Source organism: Tinamus guttatus, unplaced genomic scaffold (genome assembly GCF_059628265.1).
Source record: "Tinamus guttatus ecotype Peru unplaced genomic scaffold, ASM5962826v1 Tinamus_guttatus_pri_ptg000119l, whole genome shotgun sequence".
NCBI classification, from domain to species: domain Eukaryota; kingdom Metazoa; phylum Chordata; class Aves; order Tinamiformes; family Tinamidae; genus Tinamus; species Tinamus guttatus.
In genome coordinates this window covers 2,161,761-2,181,516 of record NW_028288653.1, presented here as the reverse complement: position 1 = coordinate 2,181,516, position 19,756 = coordinate 2,161,761, and the positions used below count along the sequence as shown (strand labels likewise).

Here is a 19,756-nt window from a genome sequence, read left to right as displayed (position 1 = left end):
CATTTAAACAGCAGCATAAAAGAAAAGAGAAAATTATTAATAAGTTACAAAATAAATAAATTTAAGTCCTGTTTGTAAGTAGGCAAATACAAAATATAATACTAGCCAAAAAACAGTCATGACAAGTTATGATACCACGCGCATCAACTCTTCAACAACATCCAGCTGCTAATTCATATTAATCATCAGTTTTATGAATCCTACACAGTTGCATTGAAGACTAATTTAGTCACAAATACTGTTATCTTAAATTTAAAAGGAGGAGGAAAAAGACTATTCAGATAAAATGAACTCATAAAAAAGCTCTTCATTTTACTGTGCTAGCACATTACTTATAGCTTTAATTTATTATCGTCTCAAACAAACTATGTTAGCACTGGATTTTGTACATCACAGAGTACAAACCCAACAGTTGTACATTTCCCAACTGAAATTTGGGAAATTTGTACATTTCCCAACTGAAATTAAGTGAACATCTAAAATTTTATAAAGATAAAATCTATGTTTCTGCATTTAGAGTTCTTGTAAGTTCCACAATTCAAAATAAACTTTAGATTTCATATCTCCTGGGGATTGTTTGTACGTACATTTGTACTCAAAGACATTCAAGATAAGATTTACCTGCTTTCCTAATCAAAAAGGAAAATATACAAAATTCCATCTCAGTTTCATATAGTGATCTTGTAAATGTAAATCACAGAAAGAAAAACAGGAAAACTAAAAGATCAGAAGATCCATACACTCAGAAACAACCTATATAGTTGCACCACAGCAACTATAACTTCACAGCAGTTGAAGCCACATGACTTTATATGGGACACAAGAAATAAGGAGACTAAGAGACAATATGGAAGGACTAAATTGCATAAGCTGTTTGTGCAGGCTCTCAAGAGAAAGGGAAGAATATAATTTAATTCCCTACCACATGCACCTAAGTCTAGCCTAGGAAAGATATGATCAAGTGTTACAAAAAGCATGAGTTTCAGTTGACAAATTGACCAATACAGACAAATACTCACAAGGGCTGCTGTAGGAAAATTAAACAAATCAGCTTTAAGTTATAAATTGCAGGATAAATTTACATATTCTAACACAAGGGTCGCTAAGACATCTTTAAACAGAATGACGAATTATATCATTTTGGATTAGCTTGTTTGTTCAGAATGAATTCATTGCGCTGTTAGAAGTGAAGGGGGGGACTACTCAGTCCGAGCTTATCCAAGTCCTCCTCCTCCCTGGGGAGGCAGTTATTGTCACATTTGTTGGCAGCCCCAGAAGCTGAACAGTCATAGAGGTAATTAACTTCTCACTCCAAGAGGTGGTCCCTAGAAGAGCTGAATGGAGGTAAATAAATGGGGCAGGATGGGGAAGCTTGCACAGCTGCTTCTTGGGCCATAAACATGATTTTACTGCTAGCAAACAGATTGTGCAACTTAATGATGCTGCATGAAATATTAACCAAAACAACTGCTGGATTCTCAAATACATTCTTGCTTTAATTACTACACCTTCTAAAATATGTCAAGCAAAGGTCAAAAGAAACAGGCAAAGAAAAAGACCTGAAAATAAAAATAAAAGGCTTATCAACGTGAAATCATCAGAGAGGCTCACCTGTCGGTGTGCTGTATGAAGCCACACAATCCCCCTCCAGTTCTGGCGGAAGACAATTCCCCTTCAAAAAGACAGACAGGACCACGGTTTCAGATGCATCTGGTTCTACAGATAATACAAAATTAAATCAAGTAATAGGGAAAAAGGCAACAGTTTCTAGCATTCAGGAAATATTTCATTAAATTATGATAGTCACTTCCATCAGTCCAAACTTCATCAAATCATGGTTAGTACTTTTTCTGAAATACATGTTTGTAAAAAGCATCTAGCCTCGTCAAACCAACACTATCTTAAAGCACAGAAAATCTCAAAACAAGAGCAATAATATATTGTGATCTTAACATCCTATAAAGTCCTCACCTTTTATTCCTGCCACACATTGAAGAAACAAGAGACCTCTTTCCTTTGAGATTAGAGCAGCAGTAAAGCCCTCTGTCAACAGTGAGCAGTGCTAGATGCCTCAGGGCAGAACTTGTTTGCGGTCCCAACAGAGGCAGCAGGGCACAGTTCTCTGGTTTGCAGCTCCATTTACATTCTTCAACATAACCCCAGCTGTGGCCATCTCAACAGGGCTGTTTAAAGGCTAGACTCAGCAAGCAGTAAATGCTAGGTTTGGAACATATGTCATTCCAAATAGAAAGGAATGGATAGGCCATGGATAATCAAGCCTTCAGTCCCTGCTTTTAGCTCAGCAGGGCTATTCTGCACATACAAAATTGCTAGAATGCTCCTGCATGCTTTCATCTCTGGAGAATATTTTTATTTGCACCTGGTGAAGTTCCCCACCCTCCTCTCGTCATCTGCAGCCAGACATCATACTACAAATGAAAGAAGAAGCTTCACTCCTCCATTTTTTAGCCTTTCCACTTTTTTTATATGCCAAATGGCATATAAGAGTTGTGAAGTGCAGGCGGGACCCATATACACCTGCTTGCACTGCAGTTTATCTGCAAAAATGCACTCGATGGGCCATATCCTTCACATATCTCCAGGAAAAAAAAAAAAAAAAAAGTTACACAATAGCCGCAATGGTACTATAATAATTTACCTAAATCATCAAAGTCGAACTGGTCACAGGACAGTGCTAGGGGGGCTTCTACACATACTGCCAGCTTTGGTTTCTGTGCAGTCACTCTGCTCTGTATGGTTATCTAAAACAAGTTAAAATAGAGTTATTTAAGTGAAGGAACAAATTAATGTCTGTATTGCTGAAACTAAACATAATCAGCAAAAGGGATAGAAAAAAAAGGAAAAAAAAATCACCAACAATGTTTAAGAAATAACCAGTATTTTTCTTTTCTTATATATTTTCAGCCAAAAATAATGGCATGTAATAACTAGAAAGTCTTCAACAAATGAGGGAATTTCTCACATTTTCTTTGTAACTTTACGCCAAGATAAATTTATGTTGAAATTTAATTAAAATATTTCAATATTTTTGAAATGTCATATTTGCTTATTTTAATGTAAAGTAAAAGTATATTTTGCCTCTTTTAGGTGGATAAAAGGAAAAGAAAGTGTAAAAACAGAGTTAACCTTAGAAATAATCTTCTCCGACTACAAAGAACAACACATGGTCTTTTGAATAACTTCAGAGTCAAGTTCCATTTGCTTTTTACAGGAAACAAGTTCTAAAAGTCAATATATAGCAGGCCCAGCACACCTACAACTGTAGATTAAATCACAGCTGAATAAGCTGCGAACCTGCAATGTTCCCTGTCGCTTCCACTGCAGAGGGAAGCAACTGGCTGCTGAAACAATGTGTATCAGAAGACTATTCTTTACTCAGACATAAGGTGAAATCGTTGTGGTTGACCTAAATCTGAATAAGGTCTCTATATAAGTGGACCATATTTATTATCTATGCTTCCTATATGCTTCCTACGACTGGTCTGCCAAAGTGCTCTCTAGGGCCAGGTAAAATCAGATTGGGAAAAGAAGTTATTAAAGCTTTAAAGTTACTTAAATGTGAGGAAATTTGACTGCTTTAATTAACTTTTTTATTTTGATTAAACAGCAATATGTTTGAGCTGTAAACAGGCCCTCAGATAATCCTTCATTTCTAATACTTGCAAGTAAAGGCAGGAAGGATCATTTCACATTTACCTAATGTATTTTTGCAGAAAAAATCAAGTAAGCCTTCCCTTCTTTCTCTGAAATTACAATCTCCATAAAAGGAACATGGAAGATGAAATTAAGCTCCTCCCTTACACTACTGCAAGTAAGCAAGCATGAGACTGCACCCTTCAGAAAATTTATAATCAAAATAGTGACACTTGGAGTCACTAGTAAATGCCATTTCAGTGCAGCTTCAAAATAATATTTTTTTCACAAGTTGCTTTTGAGGATAATCTGTATTTTGCCTTAAAAAAAACATAAGAGGGAAAATGGGACACACATTTTTAAAAAATCCATTTTTCTGAATCCAATTCTCAATTATGTTGGACCTGAAACAGCTCCATGAATGCAGCTGCACAAACGCGCTTGCATTACCTTAAAGCCAGCTAGCTGGACATGCCAGACTGCTTACTGCAACCACAAAAACTTCAGTGCAAGTTAATTGTCTGACTATTTATTAATTTTCTAAAGCAGCTACTATACCCAGATTACTCCTTTCAAATCTAATTGAGCCAGTATCTACATGTTTTCCACTCCGGGTGCTGCCTACACGCTAGTTTGTCAGGTTACTCCCTGAAGTCCAATTTACGCCAGCTTCTTCAATGCACGAAGGGCCATAAACCATCTGGAATTGCCAAAATACTGCATGCCCTGACGTTGTCTTTCCTGCCTCAAGCCTGGCCCTCCAAGCCACATGTGTCTCCTGTACTGAGCAGCACTTAGAAGACCATTTCAAGCCGTTCTTTGCTGCATACATGAGCCTGAAGTGAGAGCATCTTAGCCAATAAGTTTTGTCAAAAGCACCTGATTTGATTAAAACTTTTTTGGTAGGCCTGTGTCTGCCCTTTTTAACATATTAATCTAAAAATCAGTGCCACAGATGTTGGAAGATTTTTACAGTGTTAATGCATTACCTGTAATGCATTACTCTAAGAAGCCACTGTCAATTTCAGAAATAAAATCACAATTCTTTGGATGCAGTACCAAGGAGAAATTACATGTGCATAGAAACATGCACATGCCCACACACTCTTCCTTCAACATCAAACACAGGCAGACACCCCTAGTGAGGGCTAAAATGATATGAATCATAAATTAGATTTTCTAACTTTTTCATAGAATCATAGAATCATAGAATGCTTAAGGTTGGAAGGGACCTCTAGAGATCATCTAGTCCAACCCCCCTGCACACGCAGGGACACCTAGAGCACGTGGCACAGGACTGCATCCAAGCGGGTTTTGAAGATCTGCAGAGAAGGAGACTGCACAACCTCTCTGGGCAGCCTGTTCCAGTGCTCTGTCACCCTCACTGGTAAGAAATTTTTCCTTAAGTTCCTGTGGAACTTTTGCTGCTTCAGTTTGCAGCCATTTCCTCTAGTCCTATCAGTGGCCACCACTGAAAAGAGGCCAGCCCCATCCTCCTCACTGCCTCCCTTGAGGTACTTATAGACACTGATCAGATCCCCTCTCAGCCTTCTCTTCTCCAGGCTAAACAGCCCCAGCTCTCTCAGCCTCTCCTCGTAGGGCAGATGTTCCAGGCCCCTGATCATCCTTGTAGCCCTGTGCTGGACTCTCTCCAGCAGCTCCACATCCCTCTTATACTGTGGAGCCCAGAACTGGACACAATACTCCAGATGTGGCCTCACCAGGGCTGAGTAGAGGGGCAGGATCACCTCCCTCGACCTGCTGGAGACGCTGGAGACGCTCAGTAGCAAAAAATAAAAATGTTTTTTTAGAAAAAAAAAAAAAAAGGCATTTTTGCTTCCTTTTAACTAAAGAGGCAGTTGAAGATAACCATAATCAAGGTTTGCATAAAGTTACATTTATTTCCTTTGAAAAAGAATGTTGTAAAAATTGTTCTTTTTTCTTCAAAAATAACTTCACCTCATCATAACAGTCTTTACATATCCATCTTAAAAAGGCGTAAAACTATCAAAAATGACATTCCAAAGGGCCCTTTGTCATATTAAGAGAAAAGAAAGTAGGTATATATTGCATTTGAAATTCTACTCATGCTCATGATCTCAGTGAAACAGACAGAAAACAGAGGTTTGCTAACATTTGCATCCAATTGAGTGCTACAGTTTGAATTAGGCACAGTACCTTCACTGTGACTGATGGAACTGCCTCTGCTTTTACCTCACTGTCAATGGCCTGCTGTGAAGAAAAGATGAAAACAGAGTAAATTCAATATTACACATGAATGAGTGAACACAATGAATGCAATATCACTCCCCTAGCATCTACTTGGTAAACATGGAATTAACTGTAAGGGACTTATCACTTCGATGACAGATTAAAATACACAAAATGTGTTTTTTAACTCCTTCTGAAAATAAAATGCCTCTATTTGAAACTGCCTGCAAAAAGGATAGTAAAAGGTCATGAAAGCTAATACGCTTTGACGTATATATGAATATTTGAAACTGTTTTGCTTGGCACACTACTTTCCACTGTATATTTATTCAAATTTTGCAAATTATTTCTGTTATTGAGCAAGGAAAGGTGACTTCCAATCTGCCAGTAAATTATGCACACCACAGTATGTACTTTATAATCACCACACACTATCTTAACGATCAGAATAATACATCTTGAACTTCAAAAGAAAATAATGGTGGGCATCTTGTTGCTGCCATTTTTATCCATTGAAAGTAAAATTCATCTTGGCCATGGAGCCTTTCTGAATATCTTGGTTTATGCTCATATGTCATTTTGCAAGGGGAAATCTCCACAGTCCCAGAATGTATTCTCTTTAAACTATTATTAAAGCTTAACCACTACTAAAACGCCAAAACGCACTGACGTAAGATTTTTCTTTCTCATGATGATTCTTTCAAAATAACATGTATTTGCTAGCATTGTATAGTGTTTTACATATCTAAACTGCAATATAAATAATAATGGTTATTGACTTATTTTCAATTTATCTCTAATTTCTCTTTCTAGGGACCTGAACTTTAAAAATTTCCTTTTATTAAAGGTACATACAGATTCTGCATCCAATTCAGGTGAAACTTCCGCAATGACAATTAGCTCTCTCTCACTTTCAGATTTGGGCAAGATATCTGGAAGGAAAAAAGAAAAAGAGAATCTCAGCTCTCCTTTAACAAATGTTCAGTTACATTTCTAAAAACATCAAATGATTTCAACAACAAAATTATTAGAATTTTATATCATTAATATGATTATAGCTCCTACAATTAAAGGGGAAAAAAACAATTTTTTAAATGGAGAAGTCTTTCAATTTTGCTGTTTAATGTGAATTCCAGTCTGGAGTTCTGTCTTATGGATGATAAAGTATTTATCATCATTTCATAACAGGCTTTTACAGCCACTACCTGTGACCTTCAATGATTCTAGAAAGATTGTAGAGAATTTTAAGATTTGTTTCATCACACATATTCACTAATACATCTATAACAAATAAAACTACTGTTCCAAAATATATGCCACACACCTCTCATGGCACACTTTCTTCTAAATAATCGAGAATTAATGCATTAGATGAATATACTGTGTCCAATATTGTAATGCAACTAGAATACATCTTAGAAATTCCTTTGCATGGAAAATAAAGTTTTACATTCAAAATATGGAGTTTAGTTGAAATATAGTGAGTACCAAGAATTACACACAAGGTAAAGAATGCTACTAACTGGTAGCCTTATGCAGATTCACACGTGGAAAAAAGTTGTAAGGTTTAAAACAAAGACATGTAAATATCTTCAAGAATAACTTTCCTTTTGTGGAAAAAAATAAAGGAAGGAAGTTTCCTAACTCTTTAAAAATACTGCTGTCTTTCTGAAAAGTATTTCTTCTCAATATTAAATGTACTGAAAAAAAACGAAAAGAAGAAAAAAAGTAAAGTAATTGGGAAATTAACATAGCAACTGAGCAATTAAGGAAAGCAAGCACATCCAGAAAGCTCCTAGAATTTTATTACACGTAGAACACTAAAGATGAGCTCAGAACTACTGCGTAGCACATTACGTCTCCTTTGAACAATAGAGAAAGGGGAAAAGACTTAAGGATTTTGATGAGAAGAGAAAAAGTTTCCTTTCAGAGAAAGTTTTCTAGTCAGAGAAAATGCCAAGAAAAAGATAGCAAAAGCAAATCATTTTGCCCCTGATAACATCAACTACAGAGCCTATACCTGTTTCATACTGTCACACACACACAACTGGTTTTGCCAATGATAGCAACTAGCACAATCCATTCCACCTGTGTGAATAACATAACATCTATCTTTTCCAACCCTATTGAATCTTTTTTCTTCAGGGTGTTTCTTCAAGCAAACCATGACAAAGGTGTGCCTCACAGTTATTCTTCTATTAGAAATAGGACAGAGACCATAGCCTAAGTTCACGTAGAGGCATCAGCTTTTTGTTAGCATTAAGCTGCCCAAAAGCACCCATATTTAGTCAGTTACACTATGCAGATTGATGCAAGTAACATTAGATTTAAGCTAATGTACCACTAAAAAAAAAAGTTTTGAAATATTACATCAGTTTTTATAATGTAAATCCTCCTTTGCAAAAAAAAATATAAAGTAACTAAAGTTCAACAGTTTAATGGTCAGCACTGGACAGAAAGACAAAACATATTTATGGAAATAACCACTCTACATATTTTATATGATGAGCTAATTCTAAAAACCTTCCGTTTTTGGACGTCAAAATGAAACAAAGAAAAATTAATGCCATATAAGGGCAGATATTTAGAACACCACAAGATCTGACTGCATACACATGAACATAGACGACAGAAAAATCAATGGTTCATTTTAAAGACCACCACTCATTTATCTGAATGGTGACCTGTGTTCAAAAGTGTTTGTATTCCACTATCCAAGATAAACAGGTTTTAAGACTCAGCTGAAAACCTGAAAAAGCCAAAATGCAATAAAGGCAAAACATCACAAATTAAACGGCATTTTCATAACATTTTTCATTTTTTGTTGTAACAAAAGTTTTCTGTTAAGTTTTACATCCAATTAAAATTAAACAAGACCTCTTTAGATCGTCTCTTCATTAGAGCGAACATTGGTAAGATCTCCTACGACACCTTAGATCAGCTTAGAAAGATTCTAAGGAAGAAGCAAAATAAAGGGAAAAGGAAAAAAGGAGGAAAGAGCAATATTCACAGTAAAGGTGGGAATCTCACTACAGTATAATTCTATTGGAGAAGTTTAAAGGACAGGGCTTTTATTTTCTCTCTCCCCATCCCTCCCATTTTCCTCCTCGCTCCCTCTTTCCTCCTACTTCCCCCCATCCCGACTGTCCTCTCCCATCACCTCGAAAGGACCCCTGTTTTGTCCTTCTCCCCACATCTTCTCCTCTCCTGTCTCTCTCTCCCATCTCCTCCCCGCCTCCCGCTTCTCCTTCTCTCCCTTCCCATATGTATACTTGGTACAACATGACAAAATGCAAGTTACAGGAAAGTTCCTCACAAACAGATTTATTCTACCCATCAGGGAATTTTAGACATGTGCATGTTTAAATACCCAGCTTCTGGATTTGTCAGAGTAGGAAACCCTGATGCTAGTCTATCACAACAGTAATGGAAAAAATTATATGCGATTACAGAGATCTTTGACTTGGAAAATCAAGTTAATTAATGCAGATAACAAACTACTACTTTTCTAGAGACTACAACGGTGCGCTTTTTAGCTCCCCTTTTCACACAAATTATATAATTTTCAATATACATTTTGAGAATGTGCTAAATAACCTCTAGAAAAGACTTTAACTAGTACTTTCTACTTCCCTACAATATTTTTTCCAGCGTTTCCTGTAAAATGACATGCTCCAGAATCCCAATGCAAGACAGATGTACTGTTTGAAAACTAAAGTTATGAAAACACAATCTTTAAAGGATCTTTGTGGAAATACTGTTCCATTATTTGAACAAGTGAGTGCAATATAAGTTATTAGCAACACACGTAAATTCCAGAGTTTAACATGATTGGTTATTCTGTGCCATACTTTTCATATCTCTTGCCATATTCACATATAACTGCTGCTGAAAGAGGTAACAGAACAGTTGCAATAACACAATTCATTCTTTGTTAATTGCATGACATTTAAGAAGCTGTTTGTAATAAAAAATAGAACTTGGCCACACTTTTGCTCTTTCTGAAGCCTTAAAATTATATTAGACTGCATGCATGGAATTACAGAAGTTTTCTTCCCTTCCTTTGCCTCCAGTTTTTCTCTGAACCCTAGCACCAGTAAAAATTCTCTTTAATCTGACATCAATATCCTGCACGTTCCTACAGGCATTATGGAAATGCAAGTACACTGCATATCCAAGAGCCAAAGAGTCTATGATTTAGTTTGTATGTCTGTCACTAGGAGAAAGTGGTGGGGTTTTTTTTGTTTGTTTGTTTGTTTTTTTAATTGGACATATTAAATATTACATTTCCTACATAAATGTAAACCATAATTTAAGTATACAGCAATTTAAAGGCAAAAATGAGAGCCAGGCAGTCAGAGGTATATACAGAAAAGGGAAGGGTATACCTTGTGTTTTTGTGGCTTCCTTGATGATTTTCTGAAGTTGTTTCATTTCAGCATCAATTTCTTCATAGTTTATTTCCCTAGATTCAATCTTGGGAGCCTGGAACAGTGAAGGATCAGTTCCAAGGTAGGAACACTGAAGATGCCCACTGTCACTCAGGGTAACTATTACACCCCTCAGATCTCTGCATAAATATAAATAAATAAAGCTCATTAAGAAATGAGAACTGCACAAGCAAATATAACATTGAATTTTTAATGCTGCTTCTACTGATCTGTCTTTAACAGAATTCCATAAATAGAATTTAATAAGATCCTTTGGACAAAAGAAAACAATAATACTTATTCTTTTATTCATATGTGTTTATGAATATCAATCTCTCTTACTATAATCACATCTAAGGAGCAATCTGTGTTAGATTACTAAGATACTAGTAATATACTGTAGTAATAATAATATAATATATATATATAGTGTGTATACTGTAATATACTATCATCCAAATAACTCATATTCTGTATGAACAAGACAGGCAAAGGAAATGACCAAAACAAACAAACAGAATACAGTGCTAATCATTTTTATTCAAAAGTTCTCATTTAAATTTTTGAAGAATATTCATATTGGGTATGCAGGAAGACAAGTTAGCTAAACAGAAAACAAAATAAAGAAAGAAAAGGCGTGCATTTGAGAAAATCACTAATCAAATGGAAAGAACATTCAGAGTGAAGGCAGCAGGAAGGACTCAGGCGGCATCAGCAGCATCCCTTATTCTTAGACTGCTGCTGCAGCTACTGTGCTGGTTTAAAACACTGCCTGGCTCCTCGCTGCAATACCTTTCTGAAAGGACTCACGGATCTGGAAGATCCCCTGAGATCACTCTAGACCAATCCAAGTTAGTGCTTCATTAGCTATGGCATAGTCCAGAACGCTGTATTCTCCAGCGTTACTTGGTTGATCTTCCTCCTACAAAACCTGACTCATATTTTGAGTATATGAAGATGTACCATGAAGGCACAACACTGTAGAAAGGCATTTTCACACATTATAAGATAAAAGGGCAAGCACTGCCAACATTTGACTTCTCCCAAAGGTTTTCCAGAATCAGAAGAGGAACACAGCACTAAAGGAAAGCTAGCAAAGCTGTTAGTTAAGCTAACAGAAAACTAACTTTCCTTCTATTTTTAAAATGATATAATTAATTTTAAAGTTTACATTTATTTTCATAATTACAAGATGATGACATACTCAGGCCAGTAATACATTCTTATTCCATACTTAGAAACGTCTTATGGCAGACACCATCCCAGTGTCAGACACAGCCATGTTAAATAAGGTAAAGACAAGTTGAAAGGCTTGTTTAACTAATTCCCAGACGTGTTAGGCCACTCTCCAATGACTTTGACAGATTATGGAGAACAGGAGAGGTGCCTGAAAGCTGGAAAAGAGCCAGTGTCACTCCAGTGTTCAAAAAGAGCATGAAGGAGAACCCAGGCACCTACAAGCCACTCAGCCTCACCTCCATCCCTGGAGAGATGATGGAACAGCTAATTCTAGATGTCATCTCTAGGCACGTGGAGGACAAGAAGGTGATCAGGAGTAGTCAGCATGGATTCACCAAGGGGAAATCATGCTTAAGCAATCTGATAGCTTTCTATGATGGTGATGACTGTCTGGGTAGATGAGGGGAGAGCAGTGGATGTTGTCTGCCTTCAGCAAGGCTTTCAACACTGTCTCCCATAACATCCTCACAGGCAAGATCAGCAGGTTAGATGAGTGAACTGCGAGATGGATTGAGAACTGGCTGGATGGCAGAGCTCAGTGGATTGTGATCCTCAGGGCAGTCTAGTTGGAGGCCTGTAGCTAGCTGTGTGCCCCAGGGGTTGGTCAGTATTAAGTCTAGTCTTGTTCAACTTATTCATCAATGACATGGACAAATGCAGTAGATGCTCCCTCAGCAAGTTGCTAATGATCCCAAACTGTGACAACTGGCTGCAGTTAGAAATAAGGACCTTATTCAGGAGAACACTCTACAAGTAAAATAATGCAGTTGTCTAGAACTTCAGAAATCTGATTTTCTACCTAAAAGGACATTTTATTTTAAGCCTGGTGTTTTAGTCAGTGATCTTCACTTAGATATTACAATATCATCAAAGGAATTTGAGCATTTACAGGAAACCATGAATTAAATAACTGAAAGATGCTTTTGTTACTCAAGTACCATAGAGCTCTGACATGACTTGTCAGAGATCTGCAGAAATCCTGGAGAGTACCTCTGTGCTTTAGCCAGTAACAAATCATAATTGCAGGAGTAACCCTATTTTAAACCAAGTGTTGGACTGAACAAAAATATCTCATCTATCCCTTTATAGGGCAGATTAATAAAAATGAAGTCCTGAAGTGGCCAGGCAGAGGCTATCATGAATGTTCTTGTGAAGTCTGCCTTAAAATAAACCTGTGCTTATTTTGATCAACTTTCGTTCTAGCCCTGATGCCCTTCAAGTCTACTCAAAGACAAAAGTGCTGTTTTAGGAAAGCAGCATAACCAGGGGCACTTCGCCTTTGCTCCAGCTACTGCTGGGCCCTAAAGAAGATTGCTAGTATGAAACATACAGGAATATAGAACAGCTTTTGCCAATAATTTTCCTTGTTAATTCTGTCCCTGAATTTGTAAGTCAACAGAAACCATAAGAGAAACACAGGCAACAAGTTGTAACACCTGATACCTAGCATATTAATTTATCTGTTGGAATGTTTATCATACAGTCACGTTGCTTTATTTTCTCAGGTTTTAATAATGGTGGTTAAAGATGGGGGGGAGGGAGGGAAATGGAGTGTATTTAACAGTTCTATAGTAGTTTCCCTACAGCTACTGCCCTCATACAATATCCCTGCAAATACCATTCCTTCATTTGGCACATTTTGCACACAACCTGCAATTTCAATTACTCGTTAATTTTTTTTTATCGTAAAATATTTTATTGTTATTATTATTATATATCGCACAATAGTCAAAGTAGCAAATCTAAAGGGACACTTAACAGAGAGGAGCTCAAAGTATGAAACAAATTATTCTGCTATCTAAAATAACAGGGCAAAGCAACTCCTACACACGTATGGTAATAATTTCAAAATCTATCTTTTATTGGATTTGAATAATAATAATGGCATATGCTTTCTGTAGGTCTTCTCTTATTAAACAAATTGTTCACAACATAATTCTTTAACAAATTAAAATGCTTTGCATGTTTTCAGCTACATAATATCAAATCTATCACTCAAAAATTAACCTTGAATTATGGATTCAATTTCTCCAATTTCTACTTAAAGGACAAACCAAGGCATTATTCCATAGGTTTGATTATTGACACTATTTATAGTTTTAGTTATTTGTATTTGTAATAATAGCTGAAATTTTACTTCTGAATTTCGAATCAAGTCTTGGTAACGTATATTATTCATACCAATAATTTTATAAAGCAAAGTGCTCTGCAGTATCACTGCAATCTTTATTGATAATGTTATTTATAAGCAACTGAATTAGGATGGAGTCTCCTTCTCTGGAGATCTTCAAAACCCGCTTGGATGCAGTCCTGTGCCACGTGCTCTAGGTGACCCTGCGTGTGCAGGGGGGTTGGACTAGTTGATCTCTAGAGGTCCCTTCCAACCTTAAGCATTCTATGATTCTATGATACTAATTCCTGAACTGTGCTAAATTATTTGAATCAATTCTCTTTTCATTTTAACATCCTACAAAATCATCTTTTATATGTAATAGCATAACTAAAATTTAGTGCTCTTGGAAACACTAACCTAAGTCTCACTACCATTTCCACTTCACTTTAGCTATAACTGTGACGTATTTGATAAAATTTGATAAAATACTTCACAGCATTTGATAAAATGCTGAAATGAAACAAACTCTAAGAACTTTCTAACAGGAAGAAATGGGAGTAGAAGTCAAAACTCCTCTTAATCTGCTATACAACCCATTCTCTAAAATCATATACCTCACTGAGTATTTAAAGTTTCTGATGGAATCCAGCTGCCACCGATATTTAATTGTGTCTGCGTATCAACAGATCTCCCTCGTGCTCCTTTGAAAACTGTTTGCTCATTAATATTCTCTATTCTACTTTGCAGCAGAAACACCAATTTTTTATGCGTTAGACCTCCCCATTCTGCCACTACAAATGAAGACAAATAATTTGTTTGATCACAAAAACTAAAATTTCTTTAAAGCTATTGATATTATGTATTGAAAATGCTTTGCATACCCTGAAGAGGGCATGCAAATATCTTATATATATATATATATATATATATATATATGTAAAATATAAAATACATAAAATATTGAATAGCATTAAGTAGCACAGAATTTGTGCTGCTCCTGTATGGAAAAGAAGTCTTCATACCTCCCATTTGTGTGATAATTTTGAACAGGAGATCTTAGCGGAATACCAGACACAAATCCAAGTAAAAAGATGTATGAAATACAAGTAAGAGGGAGATGAAACACGATTTCATCACAGCCCATGCAAACTCAGTTTAAAAAGGGCAAGCTATGACTTGGTCAGGTCAAGGGTCAAAGACTATTCCCCTTTTCTGAAGGAAAAAAAAAAAACAAGAGTTGGAACTGAGGTACCATAAAACCTGAATTTGGCCATAATGTTGCCATTTTGAATGCCTGCAGGATTCTAACTCTTCTATGAGTACTTTTGCTTTCCCTCTCTATTGGGAAGGAAAATATTTTCAGCAGTGACAAGGTTTTTGCACCTCTACATGGTGATGCCACATATCAATCACTCCAATTAACTAGTACCTTACAGAATGCCAACTTCTGATCTAGTCTTTAGGAGTCTTCTAACTGCAAGAGATTCTTCGCGTAAAGGGCAAGTACTTTCAAAAAAAAAGAAAAAGGCACAAACAAAAAAAAACACTAGCAAAAAAAAATTAAAAATTCACAAACTTCAAGGGAGGAAGAAAAGCAATGGAGATGAACATTGTTTCCACTTTTCCAGACGGTTTGGGTCAGGGGCTGCTTGCACCGGTTCATTGCTGCCACCTGCGGGTCAGCACACCGTGTTTTCCAGGGCAGGCTGAACAGCCAAGCTGCCACCTACACAAGTCCTAAACGCCCCCATGTCACATTAAATAAAGCACAGAGCTGGTTTGTTTGTTTAGAAAGGGTTCATATAATAGCGACATAATAGAGATGGTTTAAATGTCAGGAAAGACTAACAATATGTGCAGAGTTAGACTTCCATGCACAGTGTGCTCTTCTGGTTCCTTGCAGTAGAGGACATGCTGGTATCAGCAGGCTACACAGCACAAACAACTTAAACTAATGCTACAGATTACATATAGGAAGTATTTTCTTCCTGATGGATCATCCTTTGTCACGAAGTAGAATAAAAATAGAATATTCAAAGTGATGGCCTTTAAAAACATGTGATCTTGCTTTAGATAAATGACATATATATCATATATAAACATATATCATATAGATAAATGTTTAAAGCTCTGAAGCATAGTGTTATTCTAGAAAAAGTTCTTAACTCCCACACTTCCCTCTCACTCAGAAGTCAGGAGCAAAGGCACTCAGTTGCATTATCTATCTGACCTGAAAACAAACATCAAGACTGATAAGAAAAGCTGATGGTTTTAAATAAGAGTGCAGTCTCTAAGCCAGACCTTCAAGTAACAAGAAAGAAATTGCAACTGCAATTTCATTTCATAGAATCACAGAATGCTTAAGGTTGGAAGGGACCTCTAGAGGTCATCTAGTCCAACCCCCCTGCACACGCAGGGTCACCTAGAGATTTACGATATTATCCATGCTAGCTACAAGGAATAAACTAAGAGGAACCATCAAACACAACACAAACATTTCCATGTCTCAATCCCTCTTAGAATGAAGCTAAGGGCTCTTTTTTTCTTCATTTGCAACATTTTCCCCCTTAAGTTCAAAAATCTTGTGTTTTAAAACCATACTCCCTCACTAGCAGACAGGCATATTTCAACTTCTGAAGATTAAAGAAATTACACCAAAAGGCTGCAACAGATATTATCACAGGACAACATTATAAATATACTACTTAGGTGCCTTGGAAGTTTATCCCTCCAACACCCTCAACTCTAGACAGTGGTTTCAGTTTATTTTTCTCCAGGCAAGCTGGAGAGATGTTTAGCATCTCTGGTTCCAAGAATTTGAGATGCAAGGTGCTACACTGACAAAAATCTACAGTCAGCTATTAAGTTTGCTGTTACAACAAGAGTTTATTCTCAACTGCTTGTTACACACAAGTTCTGTAACATCAGGCAATACCTGGGTGAAATTAGACAACTATCTACAAAGAGGCTAACAAGAATAAGAACTTTGTTCAAAGACTGCAATATTCTAAACCATCGCACTGCAACAGTTCTTTACATTACCTACTGTCACCTAACCAGCATCACTCCCTACAGTTATCACTCTCTGCAATGTATATTTGTTGTAGAATACCTATGGCTTCCCAGTCAATCAAGTCTGAATGTGGTTTAGCTCATTTTTCTGTAATTAGTGAACCCTTATTTTCTGTGCACCCTACCAGTTTCAACCCTCTTTGCAATGCTCTTTACTGAAGACAGCAGCAAATCACATAGCTCCTGGTAAGCTTGGTGAGCTTTAGGTCCAAGGTCAACAGGTTGGAAAATCCAAGAAACTGTTTAAAAAAAAAAACAGGAGGAGGAAATACTAGGAGGAGACCTGAATAATCAAAGAACTTTAAAAATGCTAAACTCGAGGAATTTATTTCTATCTCTTTCCCCCAGCTCCTCACTTGGTTTGACAATGCTCAACCTTCAAACTTTAAAAGTCACCAGCATGTCAACCTGTGAAAAGTCTATATGTGATTATTTTGGACAGCATTTCTCACTGCCCCTTCACTCTGCCTTGTAAATAGCAAAGCTGCTCTTCATAAGAATCCCTGGCGCTCTGCACTGCCAGCTCTCAACTTCACATCTTTGCATACACTTCCCACCTTTCAGGTCCTAGTGCAGAAAAATAATGTACTAATAACACTCAAGATGTTCAAAGTCAACAGCCCTACAATGTTCACAATTACAGTCTTTCCATCAGGAAGTGCAGCACTTCCAAGGGCAGAGCAAGTGTCACAACACAGCCACAAATTCCAGCCTACTGCTCCATACCCAGCTTCAAGTTTGAGTTCAAAATCTGATGCAGGTATATTCCACTCTGTTGCCACATGAAAAAGCAAAAAGAAATTGCACATTAACCAAAACAAACAAACAAACAAAACCCCACACCTTTGGCTTAAAAGCAAGTCTTTTTATGTTAAAGACTAAATTTATTTGCTTTGCTGTTCTTGAGCATTTAAAAAATCCACTTTTAAGGGTTTCTCTAGAAGCTTGAGGGTAGGAATATTTTAAGTGTTTTTCTAAAGAAAGCTGAAACCCTTACAAAACCACATGTCTGTAAAAACTAGCCTTTTTTAAAGCAAATAAGTGACATGCAATAAAATTAGGAGAACTGGCAATACAGGCATGCACTTAATGCCGTACAACATACACCGTTTAAAGCTTCTAACTTGCTAGAAAGCCTCAGTCATGAATCAGAGCGCATGCCAGACACAGCACTTGGCACATCTGTACTTTCTGAAGAATCAGAAGCCTAAGAACCACTAAGGTGGTTTCTGTTTTTTGTTTTGTTTCGGGGGGAAGGGATAGGGTGGGAGGGAAGGATATAAACAAACAAACAAAAAAAAAAAAAACAGAATTTGTGGCCGTGCAAACTATACACATCAAAAAAAATCTCTTCAAAAGACCTTTAAAAATGGTAATATTCTATACTGTTATTTCTTGCCAACTTTAGTGGCAATTTAATGGTGAAAAACATCCATGTAATCAATTTCTTTTTCCTAATAAACTTTTCCTTAAAATGCAACTATGTTTAAATAGAAAGATTCTAGAAGTCTCTATGTTTAACTTCTCGGATCAGGCAACTTATTCTTACAGAACACTCAAATAAAAATTTATATATATACACACACACACACATATAACTGCACAGTTCATACACTGCGTCATAACTGGCATTGCTTCTATTACAGTACTACTACACAGAAAAAGGAAAAATCTTTCAGCAAACTGTAAAGTTTGATTCCTGCAGTTTTCTTTCCATAAAATCATGTAATAAGTGCTAAATTTTGCTGGTTTTATATGCAAGTTTTGCCATTTTTATATGGTGGTTCTTTAACAGTTGTGGTAGCTGTGGTGATGTCAGTTATAATAAGGAATAACAGATGGTCTGGAATGAAGAACAAAGTATTTTCTAGCATCTGGATAGCTACAAAAAGTGAATGAGAAGGAGGTTGTTTTGACTCCACCCACCCATACTCACCCTGTATGTGATTGAAATGTTACACTTAACATATTCAATTCAATGATAATATTTCTTCCTAATTTTCCAATTAAATCCAGTTTCTGCTGTTCTTCTACTGTTTGCAGAGGCCCAGCTACACAAAATACCTAACCTAACTATTCAATATATCATGGATCAGTGCCACAGAACATATTTTAATTTCAAGTTCATATTTAGATATTTTCTCATTGTCAAATTGATCATGTTAATTCTCTTATATATATTTATTTACATTTATTTTTATATAATGCTAAAACTTCATAAAATGAAGCAGATATTTAACCAATATTTAAACATCAGAATTCTCAACTCCACTTGTTGATTACATACTTCATTAAATAAATAAATAATCAGTTTGCTGGACTACTATATATTTTTTAAAATGGGATCCCAAAATCCCAAAATTCTTCCAAAGACTTTACACTCTGACTCATGTTATATCCTTTATGGAAACAGCCTCCTGAATCACAGACTTGCAGTCGAACTTATTCAGATAAAGTGCCACAATGTTTCAAGCATGTTAACCATGTCAGGTTCACGTTAATACTCATATAGAGACAACAAGCCTTTATAGTATGAAGCCAGTGAACAGCATTGAAAGAATGATCATTTCATTATTTCATTATTCATCCACACATTTATTATTAGATCACTCTAATATTATTCTATTATTATGCAACACTAACAAATGAGATTATCTGAAGGGACTATTGGATTAAACTTTTTTTTTTTCTCCCAGAAAGCATCTAGAACTGACCATCTCCAATGATATATGTTCAAATAACTGTAAAATTCTTTATTGCTTGCTTTGTGGGTGAGTATGGGCCTGTTTTTAAATGCAATAAACACAATAAGAACCTCCTTCAGCGCTGTGCTCCTCTTCAAGATGCAAACCAACAAGTGACCATACCACAGTCTGAAGTTCAGCAGTTCTTATGCCTTGGCTTGTGCCTGAAGCCCCCAGCGGTGCAGGAACAACCTCTGCTGCTCATCAGCATCATCAGAATGAAACTTCTCTTCCTCACACCATCAAGGCAAGGATGCATGGACAGATGGGACAGGACAAAACCAGGTCGAGAT

At 36.4% G+C, this 19,756-nt stretch overlaps 1 protein-coding gene across 1 annotated transcript in view; it reads right to left on the bottom strand.

Annotated features, from left to right (window-relative positions):
• The window catches only part of BBS9 (Bardet-Biedl syndrome 9), a 303,074-nt gene that overhangs the window by 240,112 nt on the left and 43,206 nt on the right, over positions 1 to 19,756 (bottom strand). The window contains exons 10-14 of the mRNA XM_088521368.1: positions 10,254 to 10,435; positions 6,721 to 6,797; positions 5,833 to 5,886; positions 2,660 to 2,762; positions 1,612 to 1,716 (exon numbers count right to left, since the gene is read on the bottom strand). Coding sequence (XP_088377494.1) covers positions 1,612 to 1,716; positions 2,660 to 2,762; positions 5,833 to 5,886; positions 6,721 to 6,797; positions 10,254 to 10,435 — 521 coding nt within the window. The remainder of the gene's footprint in view (positions 1 to 1,611; positions 1,717 to 2,659; positions 2,763 to 5,832; positions 5,887 to 6,720; positions 6,798 to 10,253; positions 10,436 to 19,756) is intronic.